This window comes from Protomyctophum parallelum, assembly GCF_964188405.1.
Source record: "Protomyctophum parallelum genome assembly, chromosome: 18".
Classification (NCBI taxonomy): Eukaryota; Metazoa; Chordata; class Actinopteri; order Myctophiformes; family Myctophidae; genus Protomyctophum; species Protomyctophum parallelum.
The window spans coordinates 34,933,195-34,952,069 of NC_139716.1; the positions used below are offsets into that span (position 1 = coordinate 34,933,195).

Below are 18,875 nucleotides of genomic sequence, written 5' to 3' on the forward strand. Positions count from 1 at the left end.
CTGTCACAGAGAGATCCAGGAGATCAAGAAATCGCAAGCCTTCCAAAGCCGTTTATTTTCCTGGGGGAAATGCCTGTATGTCACTGGCAGGGGATGAATTATTTATGCGTTTATTCTGGCAGTAAATTAGCTAATTTACCTGTACATGGGGATTTTTTTTTTTTTATACTATGGAGATAAGAGGTTTCTGCCCGACAGAGACAATATGGAGAGACTATAACAATATTAACATTTATACAGCGCTTTATCTTGATGCGTCGAAAAGCACTTCATCATTTCAAATGACTGTGCAATATGTAGGCAATACAATACGCATAGATCATGGAAGCATATAGGAAGCAGAAGCTGACAAAAAGAGGAGGATGGAGAGGGGTTACGACTGATGCTCCTCTGACATGTTGTATGGGTGTTCCTACTCTACGTGGATTTACGGTAATCATTAATTAAGAGCTAATTGGAGCCAGGTGTGGTTGAATTTTGTTTGGCACTTAGGAGGGAATAACCAGACCCCCCCCCCCTCCTGTCCCGAAACACATTGTCACTTTTTTCTGTGCTCATTTTCTTATAATTGAGGATTTTGTAGATACTACTGTATACAGTGAATGGTAAATGGTGCATCTATGTAGTGTTTTCAAGGCGCTTTATTGTGCATTTATGCATTACATTCACCCATTCACACACACATTGAAACAGGTTTACATAGATTGTGCATTACAATCCACACATTCACACACCAATGGCGGAGATAACCATCCAAGGCACCACCCTGCACAATGTGCACATCGGGAAACAATTAGGGGATTCAGAGTCTTGCTCAAGGACACTTCGACACTAACTCTGGGGGAGCTGGGACTCTGCAGTTCCCTTGTGAGACGCTCGGGAGGCACCCCTTACCACCTAAGGCTTAGGCGGTACGGGAACCGATGCCTCCATCCTAAGCTGTCTCCTTTCCAAGTCAAGGAGCAGCGGTTCTACTCCGAGTCTTCACGGGTGACTGAGTAGCAGACCATCTTGTAACTAGCGCACTCTGACTTCTGGTGCGCTATCCACTCAGGTCGACATAATGAAAACAAAAGGTAAAGGGTCGCACACAGTGGTAAGAGTGAATTTCATTTTATAATTTTTTTCTACATAACTGAATGACAGATGTGATGTGGAGTTTTATAAATATTTGGTGAAATGTTAGTTTTTTCCTGTTTGTGTGAGTTCTTTCTACTTTCTGTTATCATTTAGAGTTTTGGAGCCTGTGCACCTGGCCTTGTGCGCACACACACACTTGCATCTAAACAGTGCAATCCAAAGAAATCCTGGGCGGTCATGGAAAGCTAAGGCTGTGTGCATGTGTAGTCAGTGAAAGCCAACAGCAAAGCCGATGGTGTGTTTATGAGTGACTCAGTGTGTGTGTGTGTGTGTGTGTGTTTTAGTAGCTCTGAGGATGTCTAATCTAACTGAACACTTCACTCCCAAACAAGACGTCTCCAAAAACAACTGACTGTGTTGTCCTGCATGTAATCTGTCCCTATATTCATGCTCCCTGGATGAAGAACCTTACTGATTATGTGTTGTATATATATTGCTGCTGTTGGGCAGAAACCTCTTTTTGTGTGTTTAAGTGGCGCGCTTCGAGCTTGTGGATCTGCTGCTTTTGAATTTGAATTTCGAAATGTAACAGTTCTTTATCGTCTCACTGACATTAAATGAAGCCTTCACACAGACTTAGTGTCATACAGTAATGTCATTAGTCTGGCAGTCTGTCCAGTTTGACAAAAATATTTCTTGACACTTGTTTATAGAGTCCTAACAGAAATGTCATCGTCATAACGCCCACTGACTGCTCAGTGACCCGGTCGCTGTTTGGGCTGTGTTGGACTGAACTCTAGGGACAGTCTGTTCTACATCAGGTCCTACTGAGGCGGACGTTTGTATTCACACATACAGCTACAGGTTAACCAACCACATGAACCCTATAGCAATCCCCATTGTATACATGACATAATAGACGAACATTCAGCTGAAAATGGTTACATGTCTGAAAATACACGTTAAACAAACATGAATCCAACACTGATGACAGCAATGTCAAACAAGTCTATGAAGCTACCTGTGAAATATATGAAAGTAAGTTTAATCTGCAACACAATTTGCACAATCATAAATTTGCGCGAATTCCACGCCCCCATCTTCCGTAGCATTGTGCTACGCTAACACTGCTCCCACTACCTCCAAACGCGACGGCGCTCCGGGTGCCTCCACTCCCCTTGCGCGACATTGGTCTGTGCTCTGGCATCAATGGAGGCTTGAATTCTAGTTTAATACAATATGTAGGGGAGTCCCTTCTTGGGCTGAAAAAACGTTGAAGACCCCTGCTCTAGAGGTTAGCAATGCTACAACCACAGTTGTTGGCTACAGATTTGTGGGCAGCATACTGGTACCATTTATGATCCCTGCCACTGCGTGTAAAGATTTTATTCGTTCATAGTAGGACATTTAACCCTTGGCCTACAATTCACGGAAAAAACGGAATTAATCGAAAAATCTAAACCTCCCGTTAACGGAAAAAACGGAATGACAATCAATATCAGTTATCGCGGGGTCAAAAGATCAAAAATTAATATTTTTTCGCTAATATCACTAATGTTGGATGTAATTTACCAAAAAACGGCCGAAATCCGCGTGATCGTGCGCTATCGTGCACGCGCGCCGTCTCTATGTGCGTCGCTGTAAAAAATGTGATATTTTGCGATCTTTTGGGGTTGATTTGAGGTTAATTTGACTTAGTTATGAAAAATATAGCATTAGCTTAGCAATCCGGACCAGCCAAGCTATTGACTAGGGTCAAACTACAACAGGATGTTGTTGATCGTTGAGCCGGAAGTGACTTAGGAAGATCCGTCTATTTTAGCCAAAATCAGCATAATGATGCTTTCCCGCCATCTGGTGGCGAATCGAGAGAATAGATTTGCAATGAATGCAATGAAAAAAAACATCTCTTCAATCCACCAGATCTTTCTTGTATGTTAAAACGATGAATTAAAAATATGCCAATTTGTTACCCAAACAAAAAAATTGGGAATGGCAGTCTAAGGGTTAAGCCTGCTTCTAAATACTAGAGTCATGGCTGAAAAGACTATCTAGGCTGTATCTTCTAATGAGTGACGAGCAATTATATGAAGATAAGGTTGGGAATAGGTAAAGTGCTCCATTGATTAAAGTCTTTTTCAGTCTTTAGCTCTACTTGGTCATTCTAATTTGGAGTCAATTAGTGCTATCTTAACACATGATCTGTCTGAGCTAAGTTTAGCAGAGTAGCTCAGAGCCTCAGCCTGATGGCCTCTCCCCCGGTCCATAGGGATATCCCTTTGGTCTAGTTAGTGGTTAAAGGACCACTTCACCACTTTTCAACCTATCTTCATATAATAGGCACGAATCTTTGTATGTGTCTCATAGGACGGCTGTGGGCAGATTAGAAACCGTCTTCCAGTGACATCTTCACCAGGCAGATTTTTTTACAAAAATATTTCGATTTTCATTTTCATTATTATCGTGAGAACGATGGCTTCCATTTTCGCATTGCAACTTTTCAGGACTAGAAAGCCTGCCGTTTCTATTAGCTTGTATTCCCCATCGATGATGTCACTGGAAGACGGTTTCTGAACTGCCCACAGCCCTGCTATGAGACACAGACAGAGTAGAAAACAATTGCACCATTTCTTTCATGATTATTAGTGAGGACCTATTATATGAAGATAGGTTGAAAAGTGGTGAAGTGGTCCTTTAAGATATTGGACTTTAACACGTTAGACCCGAGTTCGAATCCTGAGTGTTACGCACGCACACGCACACACTCACCTTGGGTGTAGACGCACACACACACACACACACACACGCACACACTCACCTTGGGTGTAGACGCACACGTGTACACGCACACACACACGCACACACACACACACACACACACACACACACACACACACACACACACACACACCTTGGGTGTGGGACGTATAATTCCTGATGTTGAACACATTCTCTGCGCATCTGGCTTGTGTTTAAAATGTCAAAGTAATTAAATCCAGAGACGACCAAACACACTCAGGAGAACAAGAATGAAGTCACACACACACACACACACACACACACACAGTTGCATTGTGAGCTTGTAGATCTGTCGTGTGCAACTATGTACAAATCGGCATAACTCCAACCTCAGACCTGATGTCTGAAACATCCACGCACGCACACACAACACACAGTCTGTATTTCAACCCTACATCTTACTCATCTTCTCCCTCTCACACACACACCTGCTGTCTGACTAGCAGCAGACCATGACTTTTTGGGGACAGACAACAAGCCCTGTGTTGTGTAGCAGTGTGTGTGTGTGCATGTGTGTCCTGCATGGTGACAGCATACTGTATGGTGTTTGGGACGTCCCGACTCGAGGTGCAACAACTGGAAGACAGCGATAGGCAAGAGCTATGTCTGTCTGTCTGTCTGTCTGTCTCACTGACTCACATGGGTTAGGAACACAACAACACTATGACGTGGTACTCTGAGCTGTGATTGGCTGGGGGTGGGGGGGTGAGAGTGGTAGGGGAGACAGAGAGGGACAGGGAGAGACGGAGAGAGAGAAAGAAAGAAAGAAAGAAAGAAAGAAGACAGAGGAAGAGACAGAGACAGAGAGATATGGGGAAAGGGGGGCAGAAAGAGACATTTAGAAATGGTTAGAAAGAGACAGGGAAAGAGAACGAGAGAGAGGTAGAGGAGAGAGTGCTTTTAAAACAACACTGGGCCAATATCACATCTCAAAGGCAAAGTACCGGCATTGTGGACATTCCATCACCCATGTTTCATTTACACATGACCTGTGACCTGGAAGTTATCTAGAAATTAACCACTTAAACACCATAATATACGTCATTGGCCGGGTATAGCATATAACTTTGTAATGCTGTGCACAACACTCTTGAAAACAAAGATATTGCATTGTGGGTTTGAGCTGACAGGCCATTATTGATGTCAATCAATCAAGTCCAGTCGCCTAAATTCAAGTGGCAGATGCCTTTTTTATATTTAAATTATATATTTTTAGATCTACCTGCACAGCCTTTGTGATCTACATACATGACGTAACATGTCGATTTGCTCAGACACACATGACGTAAATTCTCCATTCATTGTCAATGGCATATAATGTTTGTGTTAGGACAGAAATCTCTATAGCTGTATATAGGAGAGACTAGAACCCCTCAAAAACACATCTCTATATCTGTATATAGAAGGGACTAGAACCCCTCAAAAACACCTCTATAGCTGTATATAGAAGGGACTAGAACCCCTCAAAAACACATCTCTATAGCTGTATATAGAAGGGACTAGAACCCCTCAAAAACACATCTCTATATCTGTATATAGAAGGGACTAGAACCCCTCAAAAACACATCTCTATATCTGTATATAGAAGGGACTAGAACCCCTCAAAAACACATCTCGATAGCTGTATATAGAAGGGACTAGAACCCCTCAAAAACACTAAAAGCTCAAGTGCATCCTACAATATCACTGTAGTGCTCAAAGTCAAAGAAGGTGTGTTTGTACAGGTGTGTGCGTCTGTGCGCATGTGCGTGTGTGTGTGTGCGTGACTGCGCGTGTGTGTGCGTGTGCATGTGTACGTGTATGTGCGTGTGTGCGTGTGAGCGAGTATCTGTCTGTCTGTCTGTCTGTCTGTCTGTCTGTCTGTCTGTGTGTGTGTGTGTGTTCCTGGAAGAAAGGCAGAAGAGTGCCAAAGTACCACAGTTGTTCTTCCAGTAATGAGACACACCCCTATAAAAGGGGCGAGAGAGAGAGAGAGGTGGGGGAGGAGAGAGAGAGAGAGAGAGAGAGGCAGAAAGACTGAAATGCAAGGGAGCGAGAGACCGAACAAGTGAGAGAAACAGAGGAATGAATAGACAGACAGATCGAGGCCAGTGTCTGTGAGAGTGAGAGTGAGAGTGAGAGAGTGTGTGTGTGTGTGTGTGTGTGTGTGTGTGTGTACACACGCGCAAAATGCATAATAAAGCACTCAACTGCCATGTTCACGCGCAATAATGAAAACATTTTTTTTAATACACCAGATGTTGTTGATGATGAGGACAGTAGAGAAGTGACCATTTTGGAAGTGGGTTGTTACATTTGACCACAGCCTGGAAGAGGCATTCCTTACCATGGTATTAAGCATGCTATTATACAGCTTGGTTATGAGTGTAAACGGCTTGTGTTCATATATTTGGAAGCCTCGGTAATGAGAAATGAGAAATAATATGTTATGCATTTGCTACCGTTTGTGTTCAAGAAATACTTAATTAAATATAAACGCAAATATGTTATGAGGGTGTGTGCGCGTGTGTGTGTGTGTGTGTGTGTGCGTGCGTGCGTGCGTGTGTGTGCGCGCATGGTGCTCACCTGTCCGTCTGCCATGCCGATGGGAGAGTTGAGGAAGAAGTCCGGAGGAGCCACCGCGTCCACTAGAGACACAGCGTCGTCCTTCAGCTGGACGAGAGACATGGAGAGACGGAGAGAGAGAGAGAGAGAGAGAGAGAGCAAGAGACAAGATAAATACATGTAAAAGGCATAAAAAGAACAAGAGAACGACAGAGAAGAGACATAATGTACTGTGAAGTCCTGAGACTTGAACAACTAGAAGGGTGAAAAGGGGAGAACACATGAAAAGCATTTATATACTGTATATAGCACCTTTATCCAAGCTAGGCTAAAGCCTGATTTGGTTAACGCTAAATGGACTTCATTTACAGTACTAGAGTGGTGCCCGTTGGGCATTGGCCTGTTCCTTGGAACGATGCAAGTTGGAAATGCATGCCCCACCCAGATATTATGTCTGTGTCCCTTTTATGCCCGACGTCAGAATTATGTCAGATTTCTGTGTCTCTCTATTCCTATATGGAGTTCTGTGTCAGCCATGCCCAAATATGGAGTGTTGGGATGTCAGAACAGGCCAGTTTAAGGAGTTCTGTGTCAGGCATGCCCAAATATGGAGTATTGTGAGGTCAGAACAGGCCAGTTCCATATATGGACCCTGGGGGCAGGGGCCCCAAACCAGAGCCCGGTCAGAGGCCTTTTTGGGTGGTTCTGGACGACTGTGGGTCCGACCGACTCGAGTCGACACCGGGCACTGCACTCCCTGTGGTGGTGTACTGTGGAACGTGTGTGTCGAATTTGACGTCGGTGGGGCTAACGGTTCTCGAGTTACGTGGATTACAGATGTACAGACGTACACACAGAGACTTGGTGAATTCATAGTTAGATGTAGTGCTTTTCTCCAAAGTGCTTTGTACTGTGAGCTGCTCTTTTCGGAAATGCTTAGACGACGGGGGAGGCCATTAGGGTGTTCATGTGTCTTGCTCATGGACACTTTGACTGGGGCGAGCCAGGGGTCTGCCCATCAGCTGGGCAGAGTACAGTACTTGTTAAGTACAGTACTTAAGCAAATGTATTTAGTTACTTTACACCACTGGCACTCAGCTATGGGTAAAGGAATACAAAAATACATCTGAAGAGACAGAAATCCAAGAAACGTGTAGATATGATAATCCCTCTAATCAGCGACACTTCTCTTAATAACTCTCATACTGTATAATGTACTAATCTGAACTGTATACGTCCCCAATTCGTCCGTCTGTACAGTACCTTGTATGTGCATACAGTGGGCGTTGTATGTATAGCAGACAGGCTGCTCTGTATACATTACAATTCAGGTGTTTATTAACACAGACGCTTTTAACCAACTTAGAAAATGAAAGGTTGGAACAAGTGCCTAATATACAGTGCACAGTGTGTGTATGGTTGGATATTGCACGTGACATATCCCTGTCTTTGGAAGTTCCGTGAAAGAACACACACATTTGCACTGTGATTAAGTGAAGGTATTACATGTCCTGTTCACTGGATGAATGCAAAGATGGATGCAAACCTGCATAGAGGTGGATTAATCAATGAAGACAATGCAAACATGCAGACAATGCAAACATGCAGACAATGCAAACATGCAAAACATGTAGAAATGCAAAAATGTGAAAAGAAAGGTTCCCACCGGACTCCCCCAGAGTTAGTGTCGAAGTGTCCTTGAGTAAGACACTGAACCCCTAATTGCTCCAGATGTGCAGGTTGGTGCCTTGCATGGTTTACTCCGCCATCGGTGTATGAATGTGAATCTATGTAAAGCGCCTTCAGACAGACAGACAGACAGACAGACAAGAATAGAATAGAATAAATATTGAGTACCTGTGAGCAGAGTGTAAGAATGGCTGTTTGGACCAATTCAACCGGTTGTTTCCCAGAGAAGAACCCACCTGGAAATACAAACATAGTGCTTCATTAAAAACTCTTAATGTTTATGCCTTGCTTTTCTTTTCTTTTTTTTCTCCATTGCTCTGTAAAGCACTTTGAGCTGCATTTCATGTCATGAAAGGTGCTAATGCTATACAAATAAAGTTGTATTATTATTATTCCATTATTATGCATGGAACACATGGAGAGAATCTAAAGACCATGAGGCGACTCAGCCTTTTCTGTCATCACCCCCAAATTATGGAAGGAGCTCCCCTCCCATATCAAACTGGCCCCCACCATCGAGACTTTTAAATCTCGCCTTAAGACGCACCTTTATACCTTGGCTTTTAATTCTCTTTGAGAGTTTCTGTGGTCTAGTTTATTTTTCACTGTGTGATTTTGCTGTTGTTTTCTGTGTTAAGGTCCAGCGACCGACACGCCTAGTACATAATTCATTTTCAATGAGGCGTTTTATTTTGGACGTGCGGAGAAGTCGAGGGGTGATTACGCAAGCTTATTTTCCCGTAAAATTGTTGCGCGCGTGCTCGTTTCGTGCACACGCCCGCGGCTGACTAGACCTGGATTGTGTTGAGCTTTTTTTTCACGATATGTGTCCCTCATGAGCAGACCTGTCGTTGATCCAGGCGACAACGCCGTCTGAAAGGACCTTAGTGTATTTAGCTTGGGATTACACAGAGAATAGTAAATACGGTTCTGGCGAGAGTGTTTTCCCCGACTGCCACTCAGAGTGGCTACTGACCAATCACAGCGAGTCTACAGCCCAAGCCATATAATACTTTCGAATGACGCGGTTGTGTGGTTGCTCAGCGACCAGAGAATGGACTACATTACCCATGCACAGCGTAGCCATGTGGTTGCTCAGCGACCAGAGAATGGACTACATTACCTATGTACAGCGTAGCCATGTGGTTGCTAAGCGACCAGAGAATGAACTACATTACCCATGTACAGAGTAGCCATGTGGTTGCTAAGCGACCAGAGAATGAACTACATTACCCATGTACAGTGTAGCCATGTGGTTGTTCAGCGACCAGAGAATGGACTACATTACCCATGTACAGTGTAGCCATGTGGTTGCTCAGCGACCAGAGAATGGACTACATTACCCATGTACAGTGTAGCCATGTGGTTGCTCAGTGACCAGAGTCCATAGAGGGCACACAGCCGTCTGAGGACCTGCGTGAGGCCAGGGGGTGTGTCCGGGTCAAAGGTCAGGTCGTGGAATCGCTGCAACACAGCATGCTCGATGTAGACAATGGAGAGAGAGCGGCAGTAGTACACCTGGTACGCACACACACACACACACACACACACGCACGCACACACACGCACACACAGAGAGAGAAAAGGCGGGTCAAATGGACATTCTCCTGGGAACCACACAGGACACAGGGCTTGTTTTGTTAACCTCATTCTCAGCCATTGTGTGTGTGTGTGTGTGTGTGTGTGTGTGTGTGTGTGTGCGTACACACGAGTGTGAGAGAGAGATTTTGCCATGGTAATGTTCATCCTTCCTGTTGGTATGGGAGACAGAACTCACAGAAGAACGCACACAAACCGCATGCACGCACACGCACACTGGCCTGCACAGAGCGCTGTACCAACCCTCTGTGTATGAGGGTGCTAAACAATGCTACGGGTAAGGCCAGTAACACTGTCTACAGACACATCTCTATTCATCTTGCAAAGTTCAACAACAGCCAAAAACACTGTTTCTGATAACATTTCAGGTGAGAAGGGCCACTTCACCCCTTTGGCAACCAGAGCTTATTTTAATCATGTTTAGGACACAAGAAACACTTTCCTGTGGGTTTTTATGTGTGTAATATATATTTTTTCTACATATTTTAGTCATGACGTCATGTTCATGAGCAAACACCCCCCCCCCAAACACACAAACTTCATTCTTTTTTCTGGCCATATCATGCAAATTTCAAATTGTGCTAATACAAATACTATTAACATTGTGTGACTGCAGTTTCTTCCAGCGGTGAAATGTCCCTTTAAGCCAGTGCCAGGCAGCGGAAAATTACCATCTGGGCAATGCCCATCCTTCCTGAGGAATGCACGCACGCACGCATGCACGCACGGACACACGCACGGACACTTCAAGGTCTGTCATTCCTATGAGAGTTCCAGCAGCCTTTATATTTGGACCATAAATGTGTTGCCTAGGAACGGTCTGTTTGTTCGTCTGTCTCTCTGTTTCCATCACAAAAACAACTAGTTTTTATCATTTTAAATTTGCGCGACCTCACGGGTTTATGATATTAGCGTTCTGGCGATAGAATAGAGACTAGCGCCCGCCCTGGAAAAGACAGATTATTACTTCCGTTGCACGGGGTCTTCTTCTCTGCCCTTTTCCGTGCAATCAAGCGCCGGAGTCAATGGTGGCATGAAATAAGTTTTAAGACTTTTTTTAGCTGGGGAATTATTCAAAATAAAGGCGCTAGAGTGCCAGCAGGATATGGCATATTTTACTCTGAAAAGGCTCACCTTCCGTCCATCCCCCACCTCACGCTGGTCACGCTAAAGTCTCTCTAGAAGCGTTAATATTCCAAACGAGATGCTTCCTGAAGTAAGAAATGAAGACAGAACATTGTCCTTCTGGTCAAAACCATGGAGAGCTCCCTAGATTAGCAGTTACGAGTTTTTAATATCAATAAAAAAGACCTAAAGATGCCTATTCACGTCCAAGGCACCCCGTGGTATTGATTCTAAAGACGTGTATACACGTCCAAGGCATACTTAGTGATTGATAGATTACACCGCGGTGGAAGACGGGCACTTTACCACTGCGCCACACGTACATGCGCCACACGTACATGCGCCACACGTACGTGCGCCACACGTACGTGCGCCACACGTACGTGCGCCACACGTACGTGCGCCACACGTACGGGCGCCACATTCTGTTCTTTCTGTTCCATTCCATTGAGCATTGTGACACACCAGGCTGTCACGCACGTAGATTGTTGTAATAAATTCAGAGTGCACGAATGGGAGCAGTCAGGTCTCTTTACAGTCTGCTGTACAAGAAGCAGCCAGAGCTTGTATTAAACATGTCAAAACAATCCGAGATGGAGCTGATGAGTCAGACGAATACTGGAAGTATTTTCATTCTCTCTCTCTCTCTCTCTCTCTCTCTCTCTCTCTCACACACACACACACACACACACACACACACACAAACATACATGCATGTTTGTATTAACATACTTCTGAGGACATCAATCTTTTAGAACGGCCATGACAATATTGAAAATAGCTGGAAGTATAGCAGATCTACAAGCTTGCAATGCGTCACATGCACGCTGCGTTGCGTTAGCTTGTGAATCGACAATTCTTCGGTGCATGATGTCGCTGCACAGCTACCGGTATGTATAAAACAGGGAAGAAAAGTGGAAAAGTCAAACCCGATCTTGGTAACCATAAAACTACCTTTTAGGACCATCCAGGAACAAGGTCGAAATTATAGTAGTGGGGGTATTTGGTCCTCACAAGTATAGTAATACTGTTAGTAACTCTCTCTCTCTCTCTCTCTCTCTCTACGGTGATAGGGCGGCCGTGAGAGAAGTCAACATCGCACTGTGTGTGTGTGTGTGTGTGTGTGTGTGTGCGCTTCTGAGAGGGCAGCCAAAACAAACTCTCTCTCCGACATGCGCACGCACACACACACACACGCTTTATGTCTGATCTTAGAGTGCAACAACCTGACTCACAGACCTGACTGAACAATGAACAGTTACAGTACAATAGAAACATTATTGCCGAACTCATAGACACCTGATTATAAACCACACACACACACACACACACACACACACACACACTAAATAATTGCTGTTGGAGATAAAATTAGTCATAATATCTGTATCATATTGTCATTGGGTTTCTGTGTGTGCGTAGTAAAATATAACAGATGCTACCAGTATGACTTCCATTCTGTTTTGTTTTGTTCTCACCCTGATGAAGACCTTTAGTTTACCGGTCCAAACATGTTGGCAATTCTTATATAATTACCGGTAACTTTGTTTAAATTTCACATCCTCTCCTCCAGATCTTTTGAGTGCTCAAGTCTCCTCTTCTTTTTATGATTATCATTTTAATGAGCCAATGTGAAGCACAATGAATGGCGTTGGGATTTTAACCATTCCCTCTTGAAGGTCTGATTACTTACTTACCGTACTTACTTAATCCTCTTGGTTCCCAGTGGAACATAAGGCTGTGACTATCTGCTTCCACCTGGTCCTATCCTGTGCAGCATGTTGTGCCTATCTGCTTCCATCTGGTCCTATCCTGTGCAGCATGTTGTGCCTATCTGCTTCCATCTGGTCCTATCCTGTGCAGCATGTTGTGCCTATCTGCTTCCATCTGGTCCTATCCTGTGCAGCATGTTGTGCCTATCTGCTTCCATCTGGTCATATCCTGTGCAGCATGTTGTGCCTATCTGCTTCCATCTGGTCATATCCTGTGCAGCATGTTGTGCCTATCTGCTTCCACCTGGTCCTATCCTGTGCAGCATGTTGTGCCTATCTGCTTCCACCTGGTCCTATCCTGTGCAGCATGTTGTGCCTCATTCGCCCCATGTCAGATTTGCCATCTTCAGTTCTGAGGTCACAGTTCTCCGCCAGGTTGTTTTTGGCCTCCCTCGTTTCCTCTTTCCAGGTGGGGTCCATCTTAGGGCTACTTTAGGAATGCTGTTCTGATCCATTCGAAAGGACATGTCCGAGCCATCTGAGCCGTCTGTGTTTGATTCCCAGTACCACATTGTAACGGTTTGTCTTTAGGTACAGGTCCTCGTTGGAGATCTTTTCTGGCCAAAAGATGCGACATATCTTCCGGAGGCACCCATTGTGGAATGAGTTGATTTTATTCATGTCACTCTTCACCACTCGCCAGCATTCTGAGCCATACAGCAAAACTGACTTAACCGTTGCTGTTATACAGTTTGATCTTCGTTTTTAGGCTGTATTGCTTAGATTTCCAGATGGTCTGGACTCGGAGGCTTGCAAATGTGCTGCGAGCTTTTCCGAGCCTCATACTGATGTCCCTGCTGCACGCATTGTCTGAAGGTCTGATTACTTTACAGTTATTGCCTCAAATGTTTCCTATATTTATATCCTGTTTTGACCCCCTGGCTTAATTGAGGGTTTTTTGGAGCAAATGGAACCAAATTGGACCCTTACAGGTCTGAGAGGTCTGACTCTGTAACTCAGAGTGTCAGTGTACAAATGGAAAGTAATGCATGGACCCTTACAGGTCTGTAACACAGAGTATACACATGGAACCAAATGGACCCTTACGGGTCTGTAACTCTGAGAGTGTACACATGGAACCAAATGGACCCTTATGGGTCTGTAACACAGAGTCCATTCGTTTGCACATGCTCAAGAGTTACGGTGGTCCTTGAAATTAAGAGAACCACTGGTATTGTAAATGCATTGTAGTGCATTTATATAGCGGTTTTATACAAAGTGCTTTTCATAGATTACATTCACCCATTCACACACACATTCATACACCTTATGTAGATAGTGCATTACATTCACCCATTCACACACACATTCATACACAGATGGCGGAGGAAACCATGCAATGGAGCAATTACTGGGGTTCAGAGTCTTGCTCAAGGACACTTTGGCACTAACTCTGGGGGAGCCCGGGATCGAACCGGGAACCTTGCGGTTCCCAACATATTAACTCTGTCAGGGTGATAAAAGCGGTTCCAGAAACTGTTCTAAATGTGACGGAACCGATTCCGGTTTGTCCGCAGTATGCTAGCATTGTCTAAATACTTTAACGTTATGTAGAATGTTTGTAGAAGTGGCTTTTATTGCTGCTCAATGTCATCGCCATACCAACGACCATGACATACATATTTTCAGGCATGCACACACGCACGCACGTGCACACACACACACACACACACACACTAGACATGGTTCCACAGGATACCGTTACAGTTACAACAGTGAGTATATCATCACATTCACATGTGCTCGTGATCTAACTAATACACACACGAATGCATGCACACACACATGCACACAAAGTGAACTAAGCAACGTAAAACATTAACTACACACCCATAAACTCTCCTTCACACACACACACACACACACACACACACACACACACACACACACACACACACACACACACACACACACACACACACACACTCTAACATGAAACAGATGGTGGAGAGACTGGAGACAGTCAGCATGGCTTCAACAATAATGTTTAAATGTCATAATGAAAACACACACACACACACACACACACACACGCACACAGCACTACATTCTAGGACAGCGATTTTATAAATGCCGTAAATGTCTTTTACGCTTTGCCATTTTTTTTATATTTGACTGCCCAAAACAGAGATCTCCGTCTTTTAATGCTTTATATATATATTCGATATCAGAGCGCGCTATACTACTGTCCATGAGCGTCTGTTGTGCAGTCGATGGTGCACCAGCATAATGATTCCTCCATTGATTCATCTTCTCCCCCTTTTTCCTCTGAATCTAAATCACAGATTACGATTCTAATCCCGTCGCTAGTCGTGGTAAAATAATGAATGCGGGTGGTTGGCGATCCTCCCGCGATAGATTTGTTTAGACGTAGGGTATTTTGTTTCCCTTGAAGAGGGCTCCTAAGGCTCCGATAGCTGGGCACAGCAACGTATTGATTTCCAACTAACGTGGGCAGTCAAAGTCTTAACACCAACACCTTTAGTTTAATTATGCACCACTGGTGTGCAATCTAAATAGCTGATCTACAAGCTCACAACGTGTCACACCGACAGCAGCGCTCAACCACGTATAAATCAAGCCTATAAATAACCCCAAAAATATAAACCATAGAACAACTATTTCTGTGAGAGGCAGGTAAACAGACTTCTAAACGTAACCTCAGATATGTGATCCTAAATATTTTACTAGTAGTATAAGCCTAAAAAGAATTAACTCCCCAAATATAATTTAACCATAAAAGTTTAAATTTATCTTGTCAGGCCCAGGAAAATGGACCGCAAAGATGTCTATATCAAATTATACTATACTATACTGTAACTATACTATACTAGCGCACGCACGCACGCACACACACACACACACAGACACATCACACACACACACTCCTATACAGTCCAGCACGTGGTGATGTGAGTACGACCAGAGCAGCACACGTGGATGTTACTTAACGTGACTAACAGCTCCACGTGTATGTAGTACACACGAGATGACCTCATGATGTCACACTGGACATAACATAGTAGTTGTAATCAGCACGTGTTCTACATCATGTGATGTAGCATACTCTGTGTGTGTGTGTGTGTGTGTGTGTGCGCGCGTGTGCATGGGTGCGTGTGCATGGGTGCGTATGTGTATGTGTAACCCCCATGGTCCAGTTTAGACTTAAAGTTTGAGGGATAATTATTATTATTTTAACCCACTGAGCAATAGTCGGCAATTAGACGTCCTTCTAAAACCGGGCTATAACTGCTCTAAAAGGGAACGTTTTTTTAGGCGTCAAGGCTCAGACCACTTTTTAAACGTCCATATATAGACTGCCTATAGTTTAGCTTTTTCTTTTTTTTTTTAATAAAGCAATAAGCCACAAGAGGTCTCAGGTTACCGTGTATTGTGTAATGGCTGAGAGGCGTAGTGAGACTCCAACCATTGTAACAGCTGAAATCAATAATAGGCTATATCAGTATTCTGATATTATTAACCTTTAAAGGACCACTTCACCACTTTTCAACCTATCTTCATATAATTGTTCCTCACTAATAATCATGAAAAAATGGCATGATTTTTTTCTACTCGGTCTGTGTCTCATAGGAGGGCTGTGGGCAGTTTAGAAACCGTCTTCCAGTGACATCATCATTAGGCAGATTATTTTTGTAAACAAGATTATTTTACAAAAATGTTTAGATTTTATTTATCGTGAGAACGATGGCTTCCATTTTCGCATTGCAACTTTTCAGGACTAGAAAGCCTGCAGTTTTTATTAGCTTGTATTCCCCATCGATGATGTCACTGGAAGACGGTTTCTGAACTGCCCACAGCCCTCCTATGAGACACAGACTGAGTAGAAAAGAAAATTGCACAATTTTTTCATGATTATTAGTGAGGACCTATTATATGAAGATGGGTTGAAAAGTGGTGAAGTGGTCCTTTAAACCATTAGATGCCCATTAAGACCCGACGCCAATTCTACAGATGCTGTCTAAATCAGTAGTGTGTTTAAGAGATATATAGGGATATGCTAGTGTATAAGATAGTTTTAAATATCAATGTGTAATGTGTTGACCTACGTAGCTGTCTAGGGCCGACTTCCAACTCTCATTGCTCCATGGCTCACATTCCTCAATTTAACCACACAAGGAAGGACGCGAGGATGAGACCCTATAAGACGGAGGAATTGATCGGTTTCCATTTGACAGTCCTCGCTCAGTGAAGCGTTTAATATGAACTGACTCAATGTCTTGTGATGTAATACTCAAGATGTCGTGTTGGACGCAGTATTTCTCTGCTGTTATTACTAGACTAATTAATATTTTTTTATGATTGTTCTTCCAGAGAAGAACAACCAATGAAATATTAGTGATCTCATCCAGGGTCGCTGCAATCCCTCCTAATAATTATGATGTACTGCTGTTCTAAACGATGTCATCTACTTGTTGGCCTTCCATTCAACCTCATTAGTCGACAGCCTTTCACATCAAAGTGTACAGCTGAGGTTTGCTACGCTGTCGAGATTACACAAAAAGTACAACAATTAACACATGTCGGATATAAGTAACAGAATTTAATTAAAATAAAACTTCTAACTTCTAGAAGTCAGACAAACAAATCACACCTGTGTGAAATGAGGGGCACTCTATCATACATCATCTCATTCTGGCCAATCACAATTTGTGTCCTCACTTTTCTGCCATCATTGTTATCCTCAATTTGTACTTTGCTGAGGGGTGATCAAACCCAGAAAACTGGGCATATAGGACGGAAAACTGAGGTAGGGATATTGGGGCACACATTTATAGCGTGAATTCTAGATTATTCCATGAAGCTTGGAGCCTCAAAAAGATGATATATTTGCGGTTCTGGTTTCTGGGACTGTGGTTGGGGAACCTTCGGCTGCTTACACTGTTTTTGTCTCCACCAGGCCGAAGGCCTAGGGGGAGAGTATGTTTTGCACTCCGTCCGTCCGTGTGTCCGTGTGTGTGTCCGTCCGTCCGTCCGTGTGTGTGTGTGTGTCCGTGAGCAGCTAATCTCGGCCACCGTTAACCCGGTCGATGCCAAATTTTGCACACACACTCCCTGGATGCCAACGATGAACCTCTGCCCCAAACTTTCCAGAACGGCCTGTTATAGCGCCACCAGGAGGCCGCTTTGTGCAAAACAAGTTTTTGCACAGTACACCTACAGATTTTGTCCAAACATCACGCAAATTGGTACACAGTCTCTCTAGAGCCATTCAACGAAACCGGTCTTTCAGATTTCCAGAACGGCCTGTTATAGCGCCACCAGGAGGCCGCTCCAGGAGGCCGCTTTGTGCAAAACAGGTTTTTGCACAGTACACCTACAGATTTTGTCCAAACATCACGCAAATTGGTACACAGTCTCTCTAGAGCCATTCAACGAAACCAGTCTTTCAGATTTCCAGAACGGCCTGTTATAGCGCCACCAGGAGGCCGCTTTGTGCAAAACAAGTTTTTGCACAGTACACCTACAGATTTTGTCCAAACATCACGCAAATTGGTACACAGTCTCTCTAGAGCCATTCAACGAAACCAGTCTTTCAGATTTCCACAACGGCCTGTTATAGCGCCACCAGGAGGCCGCTTTGTGCAAAACAAGTTTTTGCACAGTACACCTACAGATTTTGTCCAAACATCACGCAAATTCGTACACAGTCTCTCTAGAGCCATCCAACGAAACCAGTCTTTCAGATTTCTCAGACTCCATCCTGATTGGTTAAGATTGGCTTCCAAAGTTCACAGGAGTGCTCAGTTTAAAAAAAATGCTGCAAATCATGAACACATTGCGTGATTTCCGTGAAATTGTGCACCCACATTCCCACTAGGCCGAGGACGAAATGCCACATGAACAATTTCAACTCAGCCTCAAGGTGGCGCTATAACTGGCCGAAAACTGTTTTTACCTCTAACTGCACGGATCTGTGGATAACTTTGTATGCCAACTCCCTAGAGGCCAAGGAAAAACCTTTGCCTGGAATTCTTCACATCTGCTCATCCTGGTGGAGACCTGTGCCCAGTAGGGCACTTTTTCTAGTTGTTGTTGTTGTTGTGGTGGTGTGTTTTCGTATCCATCTCCCCTCCTCCCTCTCTCTCTCAAGCCAACCTAGACCCAGGCACTACTAGAGCTTTCTTCCCGTTGAAAGGGGAGGGTTGTTTGCCTCGCCGCCGTCGCCAAGCTCTTGCCCACTGCTCGTAAAACTTAACCCATTCTGACCTGAGATCAGATTCTAAAAATGTCTTCTACATCCTGACA

The 18,875-nt window shown here is 44.0% G+C and overlaps 1 protein-coding gene across 2 annotated transcripts in view; it reads right to left on the reverse strand.

Annotated features, from left to right (window-relative positions):
• The window catches only part of acox3 (acyl-CoA oxidase 3, pristanoyl), a 51,886-nt gene that overhangs the window by 4,469 nt on the left and 28,542 nt on the right, over positions 1–18,875 (reverse strand). For both annotated transcript variants that reach the window (XM_083788757.1, XM_083788758.1), the window contains 3 exons: positions 9,456–9,630; positions 8,281–8,348; positions 6,445–6,531 (listed from right to left, as the gene is read on the reverse strand). In XM_083788757.1, coding sequence (XP_083644883.1) covers positions 6,445–6,531; positions 8,281–8,348; positions 9,456–9,630 — 330 coding nt within the window. The remainder of the gene's footprint in view (positions 1–6,444; positions 6,532–8,280; positions 8,349–9,455; positions 9,631–18,875) is intronic.